General features: G+C 64.6%; 1 protein-coding gene across 6 annotated transcripts; it reads left to right on the top strand.

Moving 5' to 3' along the window:
• The first annotated feature begins 1070 nt into the window (after positions 1–1070).
• On the top strand, positions 1071–22244 carry SNAPC4 (small nuclear RNA activating complex polypeptide 4). 6 transcript variants are annotated; one of them, XR_015243232.1, is made up of 24 exons: positions 1071–1215; positions 2226–2364; positions 3146–3192; positions 4335–4499; positions 4646–4771; positions 5294–5372; positions 5730–5811; positions 6648–6752; positions 6839–6911; positions 7277–7441; positions 9841–9988; positions 10132–10238; positions 10371–10465; positions 12794–12888; positions 13804–13883; positions 14212–14691; positions 15452–15535; positions 15666–15909; positions 16343–16413; positions 16868–16978; positions 17649–17676; positions 18276–19547; positions 19676–19993; positions 20949–21070. XR_015243232.1 is itself a non-coding variant. In XM_086684498.1 (24 exons), the coding sequence occupies exons 2-23, from the start codon at positions 2235–2237 to the stop codon at positions 21063–21065; spliced, it is 4350 nt and encodes a 1449-aa protein (XP_086540624.1). In that variant the 5' UTR covers positions 1071–1215; positions 2226–2234; the 3' UTR covers positions 21066–21073; positions 22032–22244. The 6 variants fall into 6 exon arrangements, 5 of the variants coding, with proteins under 5 accessions (XP_086540624.1, XP_086540626.1, XP_086540625.1 ...); XM_086684498.1 differs by adding an exon at positions 22032–22244 and having other exon boundaries at positions 18276–19993; positions 20949–21073; XM_086684500.1 differs by adding an exon at positions 22032–22244 and having other exon boundaries at positions 1133–1221; positions 2233–2364; positions 18276–19993; positions 20949–21073.
• Positions 22245–22849: the final 605 nt, after the last annotated feature.

Consider the following 22849-nt stretch of genomic DNA (forward strand, 5'->3'; position numbering starts at 1 on the left):
TATGGGTAAGAGCTTTGCAGAAGTCCCTGCCGAAGACACCCTGCTCCTCCTCACCCGTCACCTCCTGTTCCTCCCTGTTGGTGAGAAGTGGGTACCGGGCTCTGTGGTCGGAGCAGACTTTAGACAGGCCGGTCTAGCGGGCAAGTGCTAGGACCCCATTTTCTTCCGGGTGTGCCCACGACAGCCTGGGAAAGCTACGGAGAGCAGGAATGGGGCCCGGCGGGAGGATGCTTGCAGGCTCCGTGTTTTAAGGGGGTGGGGGATGTGGGTGGCAGATCACCACCAGCCTGGTGTACTTTCCCTCCGCCCGCAGGCCAGGCTGGGCCCGAGCACGCCGCCAGGAGTGACCCTCAGGTGCGCTCCACCTACTCCTGATCCTGCCCTTCATCCCGAGCAGACCTGTACCACCTCCGCAAGGTCGGGCGAAGGGACTGGGGGCGGGTGGCCAGGAGGAGGGTCTGGATAAAGGAGCGTGGCGCACAGACAGGCTCCTACAGTACGTTTGGGGCATTCCCTGGTGAAGGGCTTAAATTTGTTGGGCATCCAGCTCTGCGTCTGGAGTTCCAGCGCCAGGCGGCCCCGGGTCCTGGCGGGTGGGTTCCCGGGACGCTGGCTGTCCCGTCGGTTCCTTCCCCCTGTGCCGGGGCCGGAAGCTCTGCCTGCTCCGTCCACCAGGGGAAGGTACGCTCCTCCGTTCCCGCGGACTCCTCCTCATCTTCCGAGACGCCCCGCACTCCGAGGGTGGCGCCCCCATCCCCGCTCTGCCGCAGGCGGGCCCAACCCGGCCTGGGCGGCGCCCCGAGGTCCCCCGAGGTACTCTCAGGGCGCGGGGTCAGAGCGCCGGGGCTGTCTACCCACTGGCCCGGCCGCGCGGCAGCACTGAGCACTCGGCAAGTTTGCCCACTGGCTGCAAACCAACAGCCCCGAATACAGTTAGCAGAGGCGGAAGCAAGCAAGCGGGACTCGGCGATACCGGAGGTCACACGCTCCGGCGAGAAGCAGCGGTCCGGCGCCGCGAACCCCACACGGCGGCGCCCGGTTGCTGGCAGTCCCAAGGGCGGCCGCGCGGTGGCAGCACCCGCCCGCCAGCCCCGTCCCGGCGTGCCCCGCGCTGCGGCCGCGGCCGCGGAGGAGGGACTTCCGGTGCGCGGCGCTCTCGTCGTTCTGCCACTGAAGTGTGGGGGGCGGTGGCGCTGGCGGCGGCGGTGCGGGAGCGTGAGTGTGAGGGTGCGGGCGGCGGGTCCGGAGAGAGGCGGCGGTAGGAGGAGCGGGGCTGGGGCGGGGACAGGCCGCGGGCCGGGGCCCAGGAAAGGCGGTGGGAGGAACAGGGCCGGGGCCCGGGCTGGCCGCAGGGTTGGCGGCCTGATGCCCCGGTAGCCGCTGCCGGCTCTGCAGAGCTGCGTGGCTCTTGGCTGGTTGGGGTTACACACGGTTAGAGTGTACACGGCGCTCCGTGCTGCGGATCGGGCTGAAGCGTGCTCCCGCTTGGTGGCTGCCGTTGTCCGATTTCAGCGGGAATGTTTCTGGGCTTGGTCGTTGGCTCCTAGGTCTGTGCTGTGTTCCTTTGCTCTTTTTTCTGCCGCAGCTTTATTCTCCTAGCTCTTTTTCCAGCTTTCTGTGCCTTTTAGGCTTCCCAGACTGGTATCATTAAGAAAGAAGGTTCTGTTCGTTCAATAGGTGCCGTTGTAGGTGCTGGAGACAGAGCAGGGAACCTCAGGGGACCCTGCCCTCAGGGGGCTTCGTTCCTGCTGCCCCCCCCCCCCCGTAGTGCCTGCCACCTGCATTTCCTGCACATTTGCCAAATGCTCTCTGGGCGTCTCCTGGCAGGGGAGCAGGCTGCGCAGCTGAGGTCCTGACTGCCTGGGTCTCGTTCTTGTCCTCTGGTGACTTTGCTGCCACAACCTGCTGTTTCTGCACTGGGTGACCAGCTCTCTTGTGGCTTGGCTCTGGGAAGACAGGCCAGGCTCTTGGGCCATGTTGGTGTCCAGGTGTCCATTGCCCTGCCCCCCCCCCTCCCCCACCGCTGGTCACAGCCTTAGATCAGAGTGGGCAGGTCACACTCACATGGTTTCCTCACCTGCTAGAACAAACAGCGGGTGTTCATGGGGACACGGGGGGGGGGGGGCTGTCATATCACAGTCCCAGGGCAGGCTTCTGTCATCCCCTACGGGTGTGTGTCTGCAGACTCTTGGTTCCTGAAATCTCGTGATGCGCTCTGGTGGCAGGTAGGAGTCATGGACGTGGACGCCGAAAGAGAGAAAATAGCAAAGGAGATTGAAGAATTAGAAAGGATCTTGGATCCCAGCTCCTCGAGTATCAGCGTGGAGGTCTCGGAGTCTGGTCTTGCACTGGATTCCGAAGCAGGTGAGCTTTCATAGGCCGTGGCTAGACCGATCCATCTGCCCTCTGGCCCCTGGCAGCCACAGCAGGCTGCGGACCAGCCGTTTCTCGCGCAAGCCGGCCTCTGCCTTTACTCCCCGCGATGGTTTCTCTCCGCCCCTCCTCCACGTGCCCTGGACCTGCCGGCTGCGCACGAGTGCCCTTCGGGGGCATCTGTGTCACTCTGTCCCAGGTGGGTGGCCGGCTGCCCTTCCCAGGAATCAGATGGTTCCAGAGCTCAGCTTGTCGGCCACCTCCGTGCCGGACAGCCACCATGCTGGACAGCTGAGAGTCACCCCACAGGCTCCCCTGGGCCCCCAGGCCTGCCCACCTCTCCCCAGCCCCAGGTGCAGCTCTAAGTCTCAGTTTCTCAGAGTTTCTGACCACACTGGGGCCTTTCTCTCACCTACGATCAGGGCCTCTGCACCTGCTCCCCACCCCCCAGTAGCTCCAGCTCCCCCGAACGGGTCTGTTCCTGCAAGGCTTCCCCTCATTGCCCTGGTGGACCCTGTTCTCTGTGTCTTCCCTTCCTGGCTGCCCCTGCCCTTGGCTCAGGGCCTGTCCTGCCTGGTTAGTGGGTGAGAGCCACCAGCCCTCAGGGAGGGAGGGTCCAGGCAATACAGTCTTGTCCTGAGGCCTTTCGGCCCTTCCCTCGCCTGTGGCTATCAGGAAACAACCCTGTGCTGCACCTGCCGGTCGTTTCTTTGGCGGGTATTGCATCCCATCACATCCCCAACTTGCGTCCCCTGTGCTTGTGTTCCCACAGACTCGCTGCCTGAAGAGGACTCGGACGCTGCTGGCTCCCTGGCCTCGGTAAGTACCGGCCTGAGCTGGTGGAGCCCGCCCAGGCAGTTGCCACCCTGCCAGTGGACCCAGGAGGGCAGTGCTCTGAGTTCGTCTTGATTTTTCTGCGTGCTCGTCACTGAAGATGACGTATCCCAAAGTATTTGTCACCAAAACGGAAATTGTCCCAAGAAACGACTCTTGTTAGTAGCTGGGGATTTACGCCTGCCGGCTTTCTGAGCTCTCCGTAACGTGTGTGGCTCGATCTGACGTCACGTGCGGAAGGGTCCGAGCAGGCGAGGCTGGCCCCTCGTAGCTCCCTCTCTCTGCCTCAGTCCTTGCAGGCACGGTCCTGGGCGGTCACACACGTGGGCCCGCTGTAGACTGAGGCACAGAGAGGAGCTCTCTCTCTGTGGGGGGAGAGAGAGAGAGAGAGATCATGATCTCACAGTTCAGGAGATTGAGCCTGCAGGGGTGGGGGGGGAGAGAGAGAGCGAGTGAGTGAGCGAGAGAGCTACGAGGGGCCAGCCTCACCTGCTCGGATCCTTCCACACACGACGTCAGGTCGACCCACGCACGTTACGGGGATCTCAGAAAGTCGAGAGGCGTAAATCCCCAACTAGGCCACTCCAGTTTTTGTTGCCACTTCTGGTTTGTCTTAGAATTTCACGTCAACCTGGAGAATTTTTACAATCCGCTTTTCAGTTTTTCACTGAGGCAGGAGGTACAGCTTCGCTTCCTGGTTTCAATGAGCGGTGGTCCCCGTGGCATAGGCTTCCCGTAGTTCCTCACCTGCTGGGCAGCGAGCAGCCTCTTCCCGGTTCTTAGCTTTGCCGGCCCTGTGATGGCCTTCCTCACTCGTGTTCTTGCTCACTGTCCCCTGCCGGGGGCGGAGGCCTGTGGGCCCGTTCTGAACTTCAGGTTCACCAGAAACATTTATCGTGGAAGGTGAAAAGCGCTCACCTCCTCACACCTTCCCACCTGAGACGTTCCTCCAGACATTGATTTTCTCGTGTCCTTGATTGTGGCCTATGCACACACTGTACGTGGCCCCAACCCTTGTTGGCCCAGTGATGGGCATGAGCTCAGAGGCTGCTTGTGCTGCCCGGGTCACGGGGGGGGCGGGTCTGCAGGCCCCCCCGCCTCACCCGTAGTTCCCCACTTGTGATCAGGAAGAGGAGAGGTGGGGAGAGGCCAGCAATGGCGAGGACGACCCCAAGAAGACCCTCCCTGAAGACCCAGAGACCTGCCTGCAGTTGAACATGGTCTACCAGGAGGTCATCCAGGAGAGGCTGGCAGAGGTCAGCCTCCTGCTGGCCCAGAACCGGGAGCAGCAGGTAGGACGGGCCCTCGGCACCCCCGTGGCCAGGCGCCCCAGGACTAGTGCTTCTGGTTACGTCTGCTCCCTGGCTGCCCCGGTCGCCTTCTCCACAAGGGCATCGCTGCTGCCTGGCCCCAGATGGGCTCCCTGTGTCTGTCACAGGAGGAGATCATGTGTGACCTGGCAGGGTCCAAAGGCCCCAAGGTGAAAGACGGCAAGAGTCTGCCCCCGAATCTGTACATAGGGCACTTCATGAAGCCCTACTTCAAGGACAGGGTCACCGGAGTGGTGAGTAGCCGGGGCTCCACTGTCACCCATGAGGGAGGGGCAGGCTGCGTGGGAAGGGGCTCTTCTCCCAGCACCTGCTGTGGGTGTTGTCTGTTCCTTCGTGTTCTTCGGGACAACGTTCTCCGATCTTCCTAAAACCTTTTGGTGTCTAGTGGTGGAAGTCAAGGTCTGTGGCCCTGGAATGTGGTCTCTGGGCCTGGAACGTGGTCTCTGGGCCTGGAATGTGGCACGCTGACCCCGGCTCCACGGATAAGCCCCAGAGACATTTCCTTAAGGAGGGGCACCTTGGGTGGGGCTCATTGGCCGGATCGGAGAGGCCTGGCAGCGAGGGCTGGAGCTGCTGAGCCCGCCCGTGCCGGCCGGGTCATGCTCACGGCCGCTCGGAGTCCAGCGCTGGGCCCAGGTGTCCACTGCCAGGCCTCACACATGGCCAGGCTGCTCGAGGAGGCCGAGGGGAAGCGCGGGCCGTGGGGCGAGAGCACTCGGCGTCCGTCCGCGTCGTGACACTGCCCTGTCTGGCAGGGGCCTCCAGCCAACGAAGACACGCGGGAGAAGGCCGCCCAGGGCATCAAGGCTTTCGAGGAGCTCCTGGTGACTAAGTGTAAGCCCCTGCGCCAGGCCCTCGGCGCCACAGCCGTGCCTTTCCACAGGCACCCTCCTCTGGTTCCGTGGGCTCCTTCGGGCCTTGACCGCTGGGACCGGCCACTCAAAGCCCCAGCCTGTCCCACGCGCCATGTGGGGACCACCATCCCCACGGCTCACTGTGTAGTCTCACGTGTCTTATTCCTGAACACACAGCCCCAGGGGCCCTTCCGTGAGCTTGGGCCAGGGCGTCGTGCTCGCTCAACAGCCGGGCTGGGGTACCCGGCCGGCGCTGTGGTTTTGGAACAGTCACGTGCCCACCACTTGGTCGAGGGGAAGTCGGGAAGGCTCTGCTGATGCCGTCGTTTCTTCTCAGGGAAAAACTGGGAGAAGGCCTTGCTCAGAAGGTCAGTGGTGAGCGACCGCCTACAGCGCCTGCTTCAGCCCAAGTTACTGAAGTGAGTGTGAGAACAGCCGCGGGCGCCAGCCTCGCCGGGAGCGCGAGGGGTCCAGGCCGGAGGCTTGGTGACAGGCAGACGCTTGGTGTGGCCGTGTCCCCCTGCTCCCGTAGGAGAGGCGCTGGCCCCTGAAACTTTTCCCCAGGGAGGCAGCCGAGCTCGAGGCCAGGCGTGCAAGAACCGGGAAGGCCAAGTGGCCGCGTTCAGTCAGGCGCAGCTCGGGTAGTTTCTCTGGTCTCGGGCTCAGTTTCCACTTGTGAAAATCGGCACTGCTCACGAGACCCGCTTTTTGTGTGCCGAAGGGGTGATGTCGTGTGAACGGATCGCAGCGCCTGTGGCCGGGCCGGGAGTCTTGGGGGCTGCCCGCAGTCTCGTGGCTCCACGCGTGGGTCAGGACTCGCCTCAGTGATGGGTCCTCTCCGCTGGCCTCCGGAAGGGGTTCCTGCAGGCTTTGTCGCCAGGCTGCCCTCGGAGCACGTCCCTGCACGCCTTGCCCAGGGCTGGTGGCTGGGCCGCTGAGCTGGTGGCGGTTATCGTCTGCGTCGGCAGACTTGTCGCGCTAGTCACTGACGTGACCGTGGTGACAGCCCAGAGAGGGGTGTCGCTGGCTGCTTCCTCTGGGCATGGAGCTCGGACAGCCTTCTGCCTGCAAGGGGCAGGCTCAGAGCCGGGACCAGGCTCCTGTGTGTGCTCCCTGCCACCGGGCCTCATCGTGTGGAGCGGTGCACGTGCCCCGGTGCCCGGGGAGGCCGAGCTGGCCCCGGAGACACCGCCCCCCTCCCCCCGGGACACGGCCCTGATGCGAGTAACCCCAGTGCCTCTGCTCTGCCCCGTAGGCTTGAATACTTGCACCAGAAACGGAGTAGGGTGACCAGTGAGGCAGAGAGGCAGGTCCTGGAGAAGCAGAGCAGAGAGGCGGAGAAGGAGGTCCAGGACATCCGGTGAGCTGGGTCTTCTGGGGAGGGTGTGACCTGGGGAGAGGCGAGGAAAGCCAGGCGTGACCCTGGCGACCTGTTCCTTCCTCCAGGGAGCTCCCAGAGGAGACCTTGCTGGGGAACAGGCTGGATGGCCACGACTGGGAGAAGATCTCCAACGTTAACGTAAGTTGGGGCGGTGCTGAGGCGACAGCGGCCTACGGCCGTCCCGGCAGCCGGGGGCGTGGGTCAGCTCTAGGCGGTCAGGCCCCATCCCTGTGGCCACTAGACCTGCCTTGAAGCCTCCGGTCGGGTGCGTGTCCAGCAGTGTGGGGTGGCCTCACGGGCTCGCCCCGCTGGGGCGACGTGGCTCTTCTGAAATGGGAGGGTGTGAAGGTTCAGGCTTTGCGCTGGGAGCCCGACCCCCACTCTTGGTTGTGCAAGTCCTGGCGACCTGGACGAGGACCCCACTTGTCCCGGGTGCTGAGCCATCACGGCCAGCCATCAGAGGGACGGCCCCCCGCAGGCTGGCTCTCTCTCTGTCGGTGCAGTTCGAGGGCGGCCGCAGCGCAGAGGAGATCCGGAAGTTCTGGCAGAACTGTGAGCACCCGAGCATCAACAAGCAGGAGTGGAGCGGGCCGGAGGTCGAGCAGCTCAAGGCCATCGCAGCCAAGCACGGCCACCTGCAGTGGCAGAAGATCGCCAAGGAGCTGGGGGTGAGGGCCGGAGGGGCCTCCGAGAGGCTGGGAGGGGCCGGGCGGGTTTGGGGTCTCCGCGGGCCGCGTAGCACATCTCACCCTGGGAGCCATCAGGTTCTTCTTGGTGCCACTTTGGGGGGTGTGGCCCCGGGGGCAGCAGCCCCTCCCCCCTCCCATGGCAGAGTCTCCAGGAGCTTCTAGCTCCTTGGCCCCCATCCCGTCTCTGAGTGCTCACTCGCCCTCCCCCGCCCCTCCAGGCCTGTCTTTGGCTTCCTTCCAGATCCTCCTTCCTTGTCCCCGTCAAGCCCAGGGGTTCGTTCTGATGGGGCTTAAGGGGAACGCTCCTGGTTTCTTCCGGGGTCTCGCGTTGGTTTTCTCGTTTCTGAGGTGAAGGCTAAAAGGGATTCGTTCAGTCTGTCTTTACTCACGAAGGCGTTTAAGGCCTGCTTTTCTGAGAACAGCTTGCTGTGAGCTCTCCTCTTTGTAGGTTTCTAGGACGGGTCTGATTGTGGGCGTTTTTCATCACGTCTTTGGATCTTAGTTTACGTAAGAATGTGCTCTGTCACTCTCTATGTGGTTCGGTTTCTTGAGATATCTTGTATTATTCCCCGGTTTGAGTTTTGCTGGTTCACGACCTGGGAACGTGATCCGTGCAATCTCCGTGGTATAACTTACTGCTTTCGTAGACCAGCACGTGACTGCAGGGAACCACAGTGACGTTAACCAAGGCCGCGCGGAACGTGCGTTTAAGGGTCCTCTGTGTCTTCTCCTGGCTCGACCGCTTCTTTCTCCTTAGCGCTGACGTCCCCTTGTCTGGATAAAGCGTGGTCCGCCCACCTGCTGAAGGGCATCCTGGTCGCTCCAGGGTCCCGCGATTGTGAATGAGGCGGCTGGTAACATCTGTGCGCAGGTGTCTGGGTGGACGTGAGTCTTGCACTCGTTTGGGTCAACACCAGGGAGCAGTCGTGTGCCAAGAGGGTGTTTGGTTCTGTAGGAAGCCACCAAACAGTCCTACGGACTGGCTGCCCCACGCCGCGTAGCCCTCGCCACGAACGAGAGTCCCGCCACCCCACGTCCTCACCGGCGTGTGGCCGTGTCAGGGCTCCAGGCTCCAGCCGTCCTTGCAGGGGTGCGAGGGTGGCTGCTTTGCTTTTGCGTTTCCCTGACGATAAACGGCGCTTTATTGCTCGTTTGTGTGTCTTCGGCAAAGGGTCTGTTGAGGTTTTCGGTGTTTTTTTTTTTAAGTGTTTGAGAGAAAGAAGGAGCGCGTGCACAAGAGAGCACACGTACACGGGGGAGGGGCAGAGAGAAGGAGAGAGGGGGTCCCAAGCAGGCTCCGCACTGTCAGCGCAGAGCCTGATGCAGGGCTCCATCTCGTGAAGTGTGACGGCACGACCCGAGCAGAAATCAAGTCGGACACTCAAATGACTGAGCCTCCAGGCCCCCCAACGTTTGCTCTGTTTTGTAGTCAGATTGTTTTCTTATTGAGCTTCAAGGACTGTTCTGCGTGTTGAGAGTAACGGTCCTTTATCGGATGGACGTGTTCTGCAGATGTTTTCTTCCGTCTGTGGCTCCCGGTCTCACTTTCCTAGCGTTGTCTAAGCAGGGGTCCTCTGTTTTCACGAGGGTCAGCGGCTGCGTTCTTTCAAGGATCGTGAGAGAATCACGCATGGTGTCGTGTCTAAAAAGGCATCGTCACACCCAGTCCCCGTAGCTGAGCAGACTGCGTGTCTGTCCGTGTGCGTCGCGTCTTCTGTGGCTCAGGAGTCTTCTTTAGGAAAAAAGAGGGTTCAGGTAACGTCAATTAGCTCTTGGGAAGCTCCCTCCCCATAAGGAAACGAGTGAGGGGACAGGTCTGAGCAAGCCCGTCGGCGGTGTAGACTGGTGGTGTAGTTGCTGAGCCGCAGCGTGTGTGGAAGCGGGGGTCCGGTCGCCCCGGAGCCCCCCTGGGAGGGCGCCTCCAGAGACATGGGCGCCACGCTGCGCCTGTCCCCGCACCCCGACACGCGTCCAGCCCCCGCTGCCCCGTCGTCTGGGTGGACCACGGAGGCTTCAGAGAGACCAGCCCTTTGGGGGCCCCAGGACTGGGCAGCAGGCAGGCCCCCGGCCCACAGAGCGCGCGCTCTGCGGGGCGGCGCCTCCCCCGGATCGTCGTGCTGGCGCCCCCGTGAGCACTCCGGGGCAGCTCTGGTGTCACGTGAGGGAGTGTCATGGATGTTTCTGGACTCATGCTCTCGTCGTCCGTGTCCCATCTGGTGCTTCGCAGCCGTCTCCCGCCACGGGGACGCCCTGCGCCGTCCCTCCAGGGCTCTGGTGCGAGTGAGCGGGTGGTGGCATTCGCGACCTGTACCCTGGCGGGCCCTCCGCGGGGGCGCTCGCCGGGTAACACCCACTGTGCTTTGCCCCGGCCCCGGAAGACCGGCCGCAGCGCCTTCCAGTGCCTACAGAAGTACCAGCAGCACAACAGGGCTCTGAAGCGCAGGGAGTGGACCCCAGAGGAGGACCACCTGCTCACCCAGCTCGTGCGGGAGATGCGCGTCGGCAGCCACATCCCCTACCGGAGAAGTGAGTCCGCCCACATGCGCCCCTGCCGCTGGGCGCCCTGGCGCCCCCGGGCCCGAAGCCCCCCACGTATGGAGGCAGCTCGGTCCCCGCAGGCACGCGGGGTCGCGCAGTCCCGGGTGCCCACACCGCCCCTCCGTCCCCAGTTGTCTACTACATGGAAGGGAGAGACTCCATGCAGCTCATCTATCGGTGGACCAAGAGCTTGGACCCCAACCTGAAGAAGGGGCTCTGGGCCCCGGAGGAGGATGCGGTGAGTCCGCTGCCGCGGAGGCCGAGGCTGAGGAGAGCCGTCCTTGGACCTTCCTTCCTTGGGACTGAGCGGAGGGTGCAGGGGTCACGGCTGCCCGCAGACGCATCGCTGGTTTGCCGTCCTTTCCCGCAGAAGTTGCTTCGAGCCGTCGCCAAGTACGGGGAGCAGGATTGGTTTAAAATCCGGGAAGAGGTGCCAGGTAGGAGCGATGCCCAGTGCCGAGATCGGTGAGTTGGACCCCGCTGGGTGAGGGGGGCCTCGCCGGGGCCGCTTCCGGGGGGGCCGGCGGGTGGGCTGCTGGTGGGGGGTGGGCCGGGGGGGTGGTGACCGGTAGGGAAGCAGGATGGCTGCGGTTTTTCCAAGCGTGAGGTGGCCCCTGGTTGGCAGTGCCTCTGAGCCTGTCGTCCAGGTTCCTCCGCCAGAGCCCTGACGGGCCAGGGCCCTGGAGGCAGCCTCGGCCGCCTCGTGTCAGCTCGGGTGTCCTCATAACGTTTCATCAGAACGTAATCTGTGCAGCGTCCGGCGCCTTCACTCAAAGGGTCCCGTCCTGTGGGTTTTGGTGCATCGACTGAGCGGTGCGGCCCGACACCCGCATCAACCTAGGACATTTGACCCCCCTACAAAGAAACCCTATGTCCCAACAACAACAAAACGGATGAGGACGGGGCCTCACGCAGACCTTTCTCCAGAGAGGAAATGGAAAGATGCTTGGCGTCACCGGTCATCGGTCGTGGGGGAGATAACAGGTCACGGCAGCAGCGAGAGACCACTTCACACGTGGCGGGACGATTGTCTTAGGACAGTTCTGGAAAAGAGGAGGTGCCGACACGCGTGTGGAGAAAGCACGGCCCTCGTGTGTCCGCGGAGCGCAGCGTGATGCAGGCGCCGTGGAAGACAGTGGAGGGTCCTCAGGAAATGGAGCGAGTGCTTGTGTCATCCTGAGAGCAGGGCCCCAAACGGGCACACGTACACTCGTGTCCACAGCCACGCCGGTCGGTCACTGGCCACGGGGCGGAAACAGCCGATGTCCGGCGGGAAGAACAGGGAAGCCACAGGTGTGGTTCTAAAATCGGATGGACGTCACGATGTCATTCAGCTGTAAAACAAACGAAATCCAGGGGCGCCCGGCTGGCTGGGACGGTGCCGCGTGGACTCTCCATCTTGGGGTCGTGAGTTTGAGCCCCCGTTGGGGGTGGAGATTCCTTCACAAGATAAACAGACGCAGTTTTGACACGGCAGCGCGGATGACCTCGGAGACGTGAACGTGTGTGCGGAAGTACGCGTGCGGACGGACAGTCGCTGCTCTCAGTGCGCGCCCAGGAGCGGGGTTTTCGGTCACGCGGTGACTTTTTCCTTGGCGGCGGCAGTCGTGGGGCCGCGGTGTCTGCACACCCTCGCCGGCTCCTGTGCGTCTTCCGGATTGCAGGCGGCTCAGTGGGTGTGCCGTGGCATCTCGGGTGGTTTCACCTTGCATCTCCTGGACGGCCCGCGATGCGGGGCGTCCGCGTGCTAACCGGCTGTTTGCGGATCCTGTCTGCAGGAATATCCACTCGTGTCGTAAAGCTTGTTTGTTTTGAGAGAGCGGGAAAGCCTGAGCGGGGGAGGGGCAGAGAGAGGGGGAGACAGAGCAGCCCAAGCAGGATCCATCCTGTCGGCGTGGAGCCCGATGCGGGACTGGAACCCACAAACTGTGAGGTCTTGACCTGAGCCGGTCAGACAATCAACCAGCTGAGCGGCCCAGGCGCCCCTCATTGGCCCCTTCAAGAACTGGAGCTGTGTTTGTGGCGTTGGCTTGTTAGCGTTCTGGCCAGGGGTCCCTTAGCGGACACGACGCTTGCCTGGCAAATTCTCGCTGCCAGCGTGTGGGTTGTGTTGTCACTTTCTCCATGGCGTCCTGTGAGTCGCCTTGAAAGCTTTTACTTTTGATGACGCCCAGTGTCTTAGCTAGCCTAGGGGATGAGACCCGCTGACGGTCAGGACGGTCAGAGGGAGCCTGCTACCTCAGGGTCAACAAGGCACCTTTCCCTTGCTAATTAGCTCCCTCTGGGCAACTTCACCCGGCAGGGATCTCTGGCCCCGTTGACCTGTTTGCCTAACTTGGTCCTTGCTTCCTGTGAAAGCAGCTTTCTGCTGTGGCACTAAGTTGGGGCTTGTCCCCAAGCTGAATATTGAATCTCGTTTACCTCATATACCTTTGTATGGGGGCCTGGGCCCCGCCCTCCCCATATCTATTTACCTAATGCTGTTCACCTCCCCTTGGACATTTTCGTCCCGAGAGCCCCTCTTCCTGTGCCTTTGTCCTACACTGGGACCTTTGTCCCACTTTGCCTAATCTCCTTTACCCAAACTTGGGTGCGAACATCCTGTGGCTTTCTAGTTTCTCACGCCTTGTTAACCCGTCCTGCAGGCTCAGGGAACTCCGAAGCTTATTCCCCCACAGTCTAGCTTACAGTTTTCGTTTCGTTTGTCACCGAGCTTCTGGTGCCGGGACAGCGCGGGACAGTGCGGGAGGGCGTTCTGGCGCCTGACGCTGCCTGTGTCCCTGCTGCTCTCAGGTACCTCAGAAGGCTGCACTTCGGCCTGAAGAAGGGGCGATGGAGCGCAAAAGAGGAGGAGAAGTTGATGGAACTGATAGAAAAGTACGGCGTCGGTGAGTCCTTGGCCCGTTTGCTCCCCGGGTCTCTGCTGCCCCCGGGTCCTCAGCCGGCAGCGGCGGCTTTTCCTTCTCACAGACCGATGCACGGTCAGCGTCGAGTCGAGAGCGCCACGGGCACCAGGGGGAGAGCTGTGCTGCCGGCCGCGCGCCCCTGCCCCATCCTCTCTGGGCCCGTTTCTAGGGCGGCTTTTGAAAGTTGCATCGTTCGGCACGATGTAACCGCATTGGCTGTTTTGTGCCCTTTTGTCGTCCGTGGCGAATGTTTTCTGCCTTTACGCGTCCCCGTGGCTTTCAACGACCGTGTCGTATGTCCCGAGTGACGACACACGAGTCTCCCAGCCCGCCATCCGCTGGCGGACAGCTGTCTCCCGTCTCGGCCGCGGCCAGAAAGAGCTGAGGGTTCAGTAGCCGCGTCCTCACTCCTGTTGGCAGCGTCTCCTTAGGAAAAGTCCCAGACGCGGTGGTGCTGAGTGCGGGTGCATGCCGAAACCTGACCTCCGTCCCACAGGGTCACGCTGTCCGTGAAACCAGGGCACCCGTGCTCTCCCACCAGCGCTGTCCGGAAGGAAAGAAGAGACCGTTTTAAATGTCGGGTTTGAAGCCTGAGCGTGGCGGACACGCGAGGGCCGTTTTTACATGAGCGTGGACGGCTTTTTCTCTCTGGGATGTGCATTCTCTAGAATTTTGTTAAAGGGCTGATTGTCCTTGGAGAACCGGATGCCCTGCGTGTCATTGAGCTGCTCAGATGTGGGGCGCGGTGTGCAGGTGACCGGGAGACCCCGTGCTGACGGAATACGACGCAGGTCCTCTGTGGGAGACAGCGCGTCTCCTGGAAGGGCGCTTTTCAAGCTTGTAGACGCGTTGTCGAGCATCGCGTGAAACGGCTTCTGTGTCGTTTTGCCTCCATAGGTCACTGGGCAAAGATAGCTTCGGAGCTACCCCATCGGACGGGCTCCCAGTGTCTGAGCAAGTGGAAAATCATGGTCAGGGTAAGGCTCGCCCAAAAGTCGGTCCGAAGGCCGTATCGCTAGGGGAGCCGGCATCCCGCGGGGGGGGTGGGGGGTGCGTGGTGGCGGGGAGAGGAGGGACGTCTGGTTTCTGGCCCTGGCACGTGTCTTCTTCCTGGAGGACAAGGGCACGGAGGCCTGGGCTGGTCGGCAGCCGCTGCTGCCTCAGAGCCGTGCGGGTGCCGTGCTCTCGGCGCACCGTGTCCAAGCCTGCCCGTGGTCTCTCGCCAAAGGGTTGGCTCGCGTGCCCGTTGTCCCCGGTCCGTGAGCCCCGGGTCGCCAAGGCCTCCAAGTAGCCCTTTCCCCCCAGAAGAAGCAGAGTCGGGGGAGGAGGCGGCGGCGGCAGCCCCTTCGCAGCGTGCGCTGGAGCTCCAGCAGCGAGGACAGCAGCGATGGGGACAGCAGCAGCAGCAGCAGCAGCAGCAGGGACAGTGAGGGGTCGGAGCCAGAGGAAGCCCCAGAGGCCCGGGCGGGGGGCCAGGTGCTGCCCTCAGCACAGCACGCCGTGCCAGACATGGACCTGTGGGTGCCTGCCAGGCAGAGCGCCAGTGGGCCGTGCGCGGGGAGCGCCTGGGGCCTGCCGGGACGCCCTGCTGCCTCCCCCAGCCCTCCCAGGGGCACCAGCGGGGCGGAGGCTGGCCCAGCAGCTTGGCCCGCGGCCTCGGCTCCCGCACAGGAGGCAGGCCGGGCGCACGCCCCGTCGGGGACCCGCAGCTCCAGTGCGAGCGCCGTCGGCTGCCCGGGCTCAGCGGATGCTCCCCCCTCGGGCTCAGAGGCGCCGGCGGACGAGGTAGGCCACAGACCCCAGCGCACCCTGGATCGGATGCTCTCCTGCTTGGGGGTCACGAGGCTGGTGCTGGGCTTGCGTCCGCTGTGTTCCTGGGCGTTTGGGAGCAACACCCTGTCCTCGCTCAGTAGAACGTTCGCTCCCAACCTGTTTCGGGGGGGCTGTGTTCAGGCCGGCAGCCGTCTTTATCAAGACCACCAGCTGTCTGCATCTCCCTGCCGGTTTCCTTTAAAAGCCGTGCGTGCGCTGTCGAGGGCGCTCCGTGGGGAGGCAGCAAGAAGGCGGGGTGCCCTCCCAGCTCTTGTAAGTCCAGAGGTCCCTGACGGGTCCCCTTGCCGGGTCACGTGCACACCTGCCCGGTCGACATTAGAGGTGTCAGGGCCCTGGCTGCGGGCAGAGTTGCAGTCAGGATCAAACAGGTCGGTCTGTGCTGGGAGAGGTTGGAGGCTGCGCTCTGGCCCCTGAGGGACAGCAGGCAGGGCTCGCGGCAGCCCCCGTGCCGCGTGGTTTCCCTCCCGCGTCTGTAACCGCAGGCTGCTGCCCGTGGCATTTGGTGCCCTCAGCTCAGGGAGCTGGCTGCAGGGAGCGGGGACTCTGTCAGCACTGGGTGCGGCCAAACCGGGCAGGCGTGTCGGTGCCAGCCTTAGGGACCTGCCTGAGGCCGCCTCACTTCAGGGCGTCCCACCACCCCGCCGTGGATCTGGGCCCCTGCAGGCCGTGAGCCAGGACCGCACGTGTCCAGCTCGCGTCGTCTTCTTGTCAGAGCGGGAGTCGTCTGCTCAGGGTGCCCCTGGAGACCGTGCTGCAGGTGCTGAGGACCAACACGGCCCACCGGTGCCGGACCCTGGTAGGGCTGGCCCACGGCCCCCGCTGCCCCTGCCCCTCGGTCTGGGCCCCCTGCGCCCTCGGTCTGGGCCCCCTGCCCCTCCAGAACAGGGAAGGGCCGGGAACCCCAGATGCCTTTCTTCCTCACACAGAAGAAACTGAGGCAGCCAGGCCTGCTCGGCCCATCCGTGGGGGCCGGCCCCAGTGACCGCGCCGTAGCCGAGCCCTGCGTCCGGCAGCTGTGGCACAGGACGATCGGGAACAGGCAGCGATGGCGGGGACACTCCCTGCAGAGGAGGCTCCTTGAGCGCCAGCTCCTGATGGCTGTGAGCCCGTGGGTGGGCGACATCGTCCTGCCCTGCACTCCCCGAAGGCCTGCCGCGGCACACACCCGAGGTACTGCCCTGGGGCCCCTTCGAGAGCCTCCTTCGAGGCTGGGGCCCCTTCGAGAGCCTCCTGTGGGGTCCGGGGTTGCGGAGACACAGGGCAATGAGGGGTGACCCTGCTGGGGGCGGTGCGTGGTGCACAGGAGGGGACCTACGTGCCCCCCTCAGAGGGCTGCTTGCGTTTTGTCTCTGACCTGATTGGCACCCAGGGGATGGTTTTGGAAGCGACCAGCCATTCAGGCCTTAGCAAGGGTCTCCTCAGACCTCAGAAGCTGGTCGTTCTCCAGGAGCGGGGGTGCTCGGCTCAGGAGGGCCAATCAGGCTCAGCCCGCCCTCTGGTCCCCGCCCTTCCTTGTGGCTGAGAGCGGCGGCAGAGGGACGTGGGGTCCTGGGGGGCCTCAAGGAGAGGGGCCTCGGTAGCCAGAGCCACTTTGTCTCCTCAGCCGATGGCATCAGGAAGCAGCTTCAGGACGCCCACCTGGCCAGCACCCCGGTGTTCACCCTCTTTATCCAGGTGAGCCCCTCGCGTAGAGCTTTCTTAGCTCGTGCTCAGTTTTCATCGGGCGAAGTTGTGAAGTTTGTGGATTTGCTTCTTAAAGTCCGGCTTCCTGAACTTGACCCTTGGAAAGGGTTTTTCGTGGCCTGCAGCTTTCAGCAGGCAAGTCAACGTGGAAGAGGCGGCCACGATACAGTGCCGCCCCACCCCCAGGAAGGGACGGAGGTGCTGGGAGCCCCAGGGTGTAAATGGAGGCTCGAGGAGCAGAGACCTGGACGTGGCGGGAGCGTGGCACTGAGGCAGCCGGGGCGCCTGGGCCCGAGTGAGGGGGTCGCAGCCTCGTGGGGCCATGCCTGGCTCTGGAGCTGCCCTACGTTCGTCACGGGCACCCTTGTCATCTCGGTTCTCGTTTGGGAAAGGAGACGGGCTCTTGTCACATGTATGTCACGCACGTGTCCCACGTGTCCCTCAGCTGTTCCAGATTGACACTGCTGGCTGCATGGAGGTCGTTCGAGAGAGGAAGGCCCAGCCCCCTGCCCTGCTGCAGACTGGCACCCGGGACCCAGTGCCTGGGCTCCTACCGGTGAGAAGTAGGGGTGAGCGCTGGACGCGGGCTCAACTGGCTTTTGCCACCCGTCCCTCCCCTCTGTGAGGCGGCAGGGCTGGTGCCTGGGGGATGGGCAGCACTCGTCCAGCCAGGGAGTAAGTGACACCGGTCCTTCCCGGGACGGAAGGCCTTCCCGGGTGGCCTAGAGGCTAGGCCAGTGCCCGGGAGCAGCCTTGCTCGCCCTTGGCCCCCTCGCTCAGGGGTCTCTCCTAGAAGGTGTCTGCCCACCTGCCCGGAGCCCTGGGGGAACTTCGCTTCAAGTCCGGCGGGGGGAGGGGCGGGGGGGGGGCAGAGCCAGACCCGGCACCCAGGCCTGCCTGCTTCCCCTGCACAATGTGCTCCCTCTGCCACACCACCCCACTCCTGCAAGGGGGTCTCTGAGCCCTCTGGCATGTGTTGCTCTGGGTATTGCCCTGCTGGGGTAGGATGCCAGGCGTGGGGTCCGTCCGGGAGCGGTCGTGTCCCTGAGCCTAGTCACAACTGGAGGGAGTGACAGAATGACCAGATCAGCCCTGTGGTGCTCCGTCGCAGCCCTGGAACCCTTCTGCCCGGATGGCCAGGCTCCTGTCTCCCTCAAACCCCGACGTGATGAACTCACCCAAGGTGCCCTGGGGACTTCTCTGAGGTGCTCGCCTTTCTTTTTCAGATGCCTTCAAGTACCCGGAACGCTACAGGTACCGTCTGTCTCTGCCCCTGTCTTGCTGTTGTGTCCAGTGGGAAAGGGGCAAACCTGTCGTAGGCGTTGAACGTCGGGCTCTGAGCAGCACAGCTGTGGCTCCGTTGACGGGTCTTGTCTGAACGCCACGGCAGGGACGAGAGCGTGGCTGGCGGGAGGCGGCAGAGACAGCCCCTGGGCTCCTACCCCCCCCCCCCCCGCCCCCAGTGCACCAGCCACCCTGGGGCTTCCCCAGTGCAGACCCAGGAGGTGTGGGGGCTCCTCCAGCCCCGGGCATCCGGCAGGGACCTCTGCTGCTGGCCGCTACCCGTCTCCCCACGCCAGCAGCACCGCGCGAAGGTCCGGTGTCCTGGGAGACTGTGAGAGGCGGGCAGGGGTGCCTGACGGTCCTCGTTTTGAGGACAAGGCACGGTGCTGTCCCGTACTTGATGGGCTGCCCCGCACCTAGCACCCCGGCCACGGGAGGAGCTCGGACGCCACGGCTCCTGCTCCACACTCCCGGCAGCAGCCTGCCCTCCGCGAGGGCCCTCCTGACAGGAGGGCTATTTTGTCCCGCGTGCACGGCGCTCGTCAGCACGTGTTCTGTCTGCCCTGCAGGCCACAGCTTCCGGAGCGCGCCAGCCCGAGAGGCTGCGAAGCAGAGCGCCAGCCTCAAAGGGAGCAGGGGGCTGCGGCCCTGCCATGCCGAGTCCGGCCCGCAGGCGCCCCCACCAGTTCCGTGTGGTCCCCGGCCCAAGCCCAAGACTGTCTCCGAGCTGCTCCGGGAGAAGCGGCTGCGGGAGGCCCGGGCCAGGAAGGCCACCCCGGGCGCCGCGGTCCTCCCACCCCAGCTGCTGCTCTCCTCCCCGCTGATTCTCCAGCCCCGTCTCCCGGTGGCCCCCCACGGCCCCTTGGCTTCGGGCCTGGCTGTCACAGCCTCGGGGCTCTCCCGGCCTAGCGCCCCTGCCGCGACAGAGCCGTGCACTTGGGGTTCTCGGGCCTCCGTCGAGGACGGAAGGCCCTCCACCCTGCCAGTCTTGGCCGGCGCCCTGGCCTCCACAGAGGCTGCCCCTGCTGCCTCCGTGGTGCCGGTTCTGGGCCCCAGCCAGGTCCCCGTGAACTGCCGTCGAGGTGGCCCGGGCCAGTCTCCGGCCCCTGCCACCACCCAGAAGCAGGGCTTGCCAGAGGCACCACCCTTTCTCCCTGCAGTCCCCAGCCCCTCTCAGCTGCCCGTCCAGCCCATCTGCCCGACGCCAGCCGTGGGCACACACGAGCGGGGGCCACGGGTGGTGGCCAGCACCCCTCTGCCTGTCACCTGGGTGCTCACAGCCCAGGGGCTACTCCCCGTGTCCACCGTGGTGGGCCTTCCTGGGCCAGCAGGGACCTCTGACTCCAAGGGACTGTCAGTGGCTCTGTCGTCCTCCCTGCCTGGGACACAGATAGGCCAGGGTCCCGGGCTCCCCGGGCCGACCCACCCCTGGCAGACCCCCACCAGCCGGGACACAGACTCAGATCCCCCCTCCAAGACAGACCCACCGGGCCTTCCGATGCCCCACCAGTCTCAAGGTTCCATGGAGGTGGACAGAGACGGGGCCCACGGCCCGGCGGGGGGCTCCTTCCCTGGAGAGGCCCAAGTGGCCGGGGACACAGCCGTGTCTGGGGCACCCTCCCAAGCCACGCTCCTGGCTGACCACCCTGAAGCAAAGTCCCCCAGGCCCAGCCAGCCGCCTCTTCAAGGTGGCACCGGCCCTGGGAGTGGCCCAGGAGGGACAGCAGGGTCCGCCTTGAGACCAGAGAGACTCGGGAAGCCTCTGGGCCTGGAGAGGCCACCCCCACCCCGGCCTGGGCCTGAGAGGGGTGCCCTGGACTTGGACCTCGTGTCTCAGGAGGGTGAGGCGGTCGTGCGGGAATGGCTGAGGGGACGGCGTGGGGTGAGCGTGCCCCCGCTGGGGGGAGGGCTGCCTTACCAGCCCCCCGCCCTGTGCAGCCTGCGGGCCCTGTCTGCACTCTTGCTCCAGAAGGCGGCCTTGGAGCGCAGAGCCGCCTCCCTCGTGCCGGGGGGCGCCGGAGCCCTGCACGCCTCGCTGGGACAGGTACGGAGGTGGCTCCGGGACAGCCCGGCCTACCTGCTGCTCAAGGCGCGGTTCCTGGCGGCCTTCACCCTCCCCGCGCTCCTGGCCACCCTGTCCCCCGATGGCGTTCCCACCACCCTGTCCGTAGCCACGAGGGCTGACCCCGAGAGCGAGGACGACCTGGGCCTGGAGGAGTCGGAGCTCACTGATGGCTGCTCCACGACCGGTCCTCGGGCAGGGCCGGCGGCCGCCACCCCCATTCAGGTAGGTGGCCGTGGGCACGTAGCACCCACCCAGCCTCCCCGTGGCCGCTGTGGGTGCCCAGCCCACCCAGAACAGCGTGGGCAGGAGTGGGTGGGAGCCATGGCCGACTGGTTGCTGAGGAGGAAGCTGGCTCTGGGCTCCGTCTGTGCGGACGTGGCCTCCCTTGAGGCCAGTGTGGAAAACGGGAGGGGAAGGAACCTCTCCACTCACGAAACCCCTCGGCCACCCCTGGGGCCACTGGCCTGGTCACACAGCCCTGCCGGAGGGCTGAGCAGACGGGCTCAGGCTCCACGCACCGCGCACACCCACACGCGGACTCCTGCTGGCAGCCCTGCACGTCCGGGACCCCGAGGTCCTTCTCGCGGTCTGCTCTGGCGGCCTCGGCCTCAGAAGAGTCTTCCGAGCCGTGGAGGCAAAACCCCTTTTCCTGTTGCCTGACAAGAAGCCCGGTCTAAACACGCGGAGAGGTGTCTCCGCATCTTCTGTGGCAGAGCAGGAGAGCTGGGCCGCCTCGTTTGGTGCCGGATCAGGAAGACTGTGGGGTCCCTGCAGGTCGCGGGCCTCCCCAGCTGGAGCTCGCCTTTGCGCCGTCCAGACGGTGGGAGGCGGGGCTTGTGACTGGGGGCCGTGCGGGGAAGGACTCCTCGTTCCCCCGTCCTGCTTGCCGGCTCTCCAGGGCCGCTACCGTGACGCGGGGCTGGCTCCGTGGCATCGTTGGGAGGTTGGAGACGCCAAGGGGTGCGGGGTGGGAAGCCAGAGCCCCCGTGTGGCCCCTGCGCGTGGCCGTGTCCCCAGGCCCAGCCTGTAGCGTCTCACCGTCTGCAGGGACCGGTCTGGGGAGCTGCCTGTCCCTGGCGTCCAGAGTGTCAGGACCCCGCTTCTGCCCTGGCATACCCCTTGCTGCTGTCCCGGCTGGGGGTCACTCTTGTCCCCATCTGCCTGGGTTTTGTTTCAGGGAGCCCCAGACCCTGGGGAGAGCTCTGCCTCTTCCTGCCTAGACAGTTCTGACAACCTGGATGTGCTCAGAACCCGGCACTCCCGGCATGCCCGGAAGAGGAGGAGGCTGGTGTGAGCGGCAGGGTAAGTGCGTGGGGGTGGGGTGGGGTACGGGTAGCCCTGCGCCCTGGAAGAGACAGGCCTTCCCCGCGGCCCTGCTCTGGGCGGGTGGAGCCAACGGCTTTCCAAAGGCAGGAAGGCTGGCCCTTAGGAGCTCACCTCCCAAGTGTGACGATGTTAGGTAAGTTTGGGGGGTGGGTGTGTTCAGGCATCTGGCGGCAGACCCAGGGTCGTAGAGGCCATCTTGGGAGGGGGCCATCTAATTCCCCTCCCCTGGCGACACCCCTCTCCCACTGGGTTCCACATGCTGGGCTCTGGTGCTTCCTTCTTGCCAGCTCACATGTGCCTCTGGGCCTTTGCACTGCTCTCCTTTCTGTATGTAAGCTTTGTTCCCTTCTTCCAATAGCGTCTGTTTAGTGGAGATGCCCTCCCTGCCTGTTGTCCTGGTGTCCCCACATTCTTATGTCTTGATGGCACAGCCTGCTACATCTGATGTGGCCTATGCACGTATTTGCATAGCCTTACGAGCCCGTAAGGCTAGTAATGTGATTTTTGCGGGTGGGTCCCGAGTGCCCAGACGGCAGGTACCAAGTAGGCCCTCGGCACAGCTTAGTTGGGTTCGTGATGTGAACGCGTGATATGGGGGAGGATGTCCGGGTCAGCAGATCCCCAGAGGTAGGAGCCAGCTCCTCTGAGCACAGTGGGGGCTGTGCCCTGAGGTTCTGGGTCCTGGGGCAGGGCCTTCGGGTGCACAGAGGGGCTGCTGGCGGGGGCTGTCCCAGCCGAAGCCCACCCAGGCTCCAGGGCCTGCCCGCAGCATGCACCCCCACCCCAACCCCAGGGGACCGCAGGTGGGCGGCCGGCCTCACTCTGCCGTGCCCTCAAGGGAGGCGATGCTGTCACTTCCCCGTCCTACAGTGCCATCCCCGGGGTCTGGCTGCGGTCAGGGCATCCCCCCGATCAGGGCATTTTTGTGTTCCAGGAGGCGGGAGCCGTGCCGGACCCTGGTGAGCCCTCCTGCCTGGAGAGCCCACCGCTGACCCTACGGGAGAGAGCAGCCAGAAGCAGCTGGAGGTTGGGGAAGGCTCTGCCAGCCGTGACCGTGAGGCCCCCGGGGGCTTGGCTGGTCCTGATCCACAGATCGGGATGTTTGAAGGAATAAAGTCAATGGCCTATTTTTTTTTATTAAAAACCAGCCCCGGGCTCTTGTGGTCTTGCCCCGAGACTGGGCGTTATGCGGAAGGATGGGGCCTCCCTTGGCCGTGTGGGGAGCCGGCCGGCTGGGCCTGGGGTCTGAGGAGCCCTCAGTGTGTGTGTTGGGGTGGGGGGGGTGGGGACTGCCATTTCCATGAGATGCGATCGTGGCCGTCGGGCAAGGGGCCTGCCACGAGCTCCCAGGCGGCTGCCGGCCCTGGTGCCGCCACGGGTCCTGATGTGGACCTGCTCCTCTGCCAGATGGGTGCCCAGGAGCAGCGGCAGCCTGGCTGCCCGCAGGTCACGCAGCGCCCCGGCCCAGTGCCACCTTCCTCCCAGGTGGCCGCTTCCTGGCAGGAGTCTAGGCCCCGGCACCGTCCCCATCTCTGAAGGACACGCAGCTTCTCCGGGGGCTCTGTTCCCCTTACACGTTGTGTCCCATGTCCGCGTGCACACCTCCCCCCGGGGCGTCCCTGGTGCCCTGCCGGCGGCTGTCCCCCCGCGGGGCTCTGTGTGGCTGCTTTCAGTTTTTGGTTTGTGCCCAGTACTGTCTCAGCTGATTTCTACTTCTCCTTGGGACTTCTTTGACCTGGGGACTATCTAGAG

This window comes from Puma concolor, chromosome D4, assembly GCF_028749965.1.
Source record: "Puma concolor isolate L17-30 chromosome D4, mPumCon1.1.hap2, whole genome shotgun sequence".
Lineage (NCBI taxonomy): Eukaryota > Metazoa > Chordata > Mammalia > Carnivora > Felidae > Puma > Puma concolor.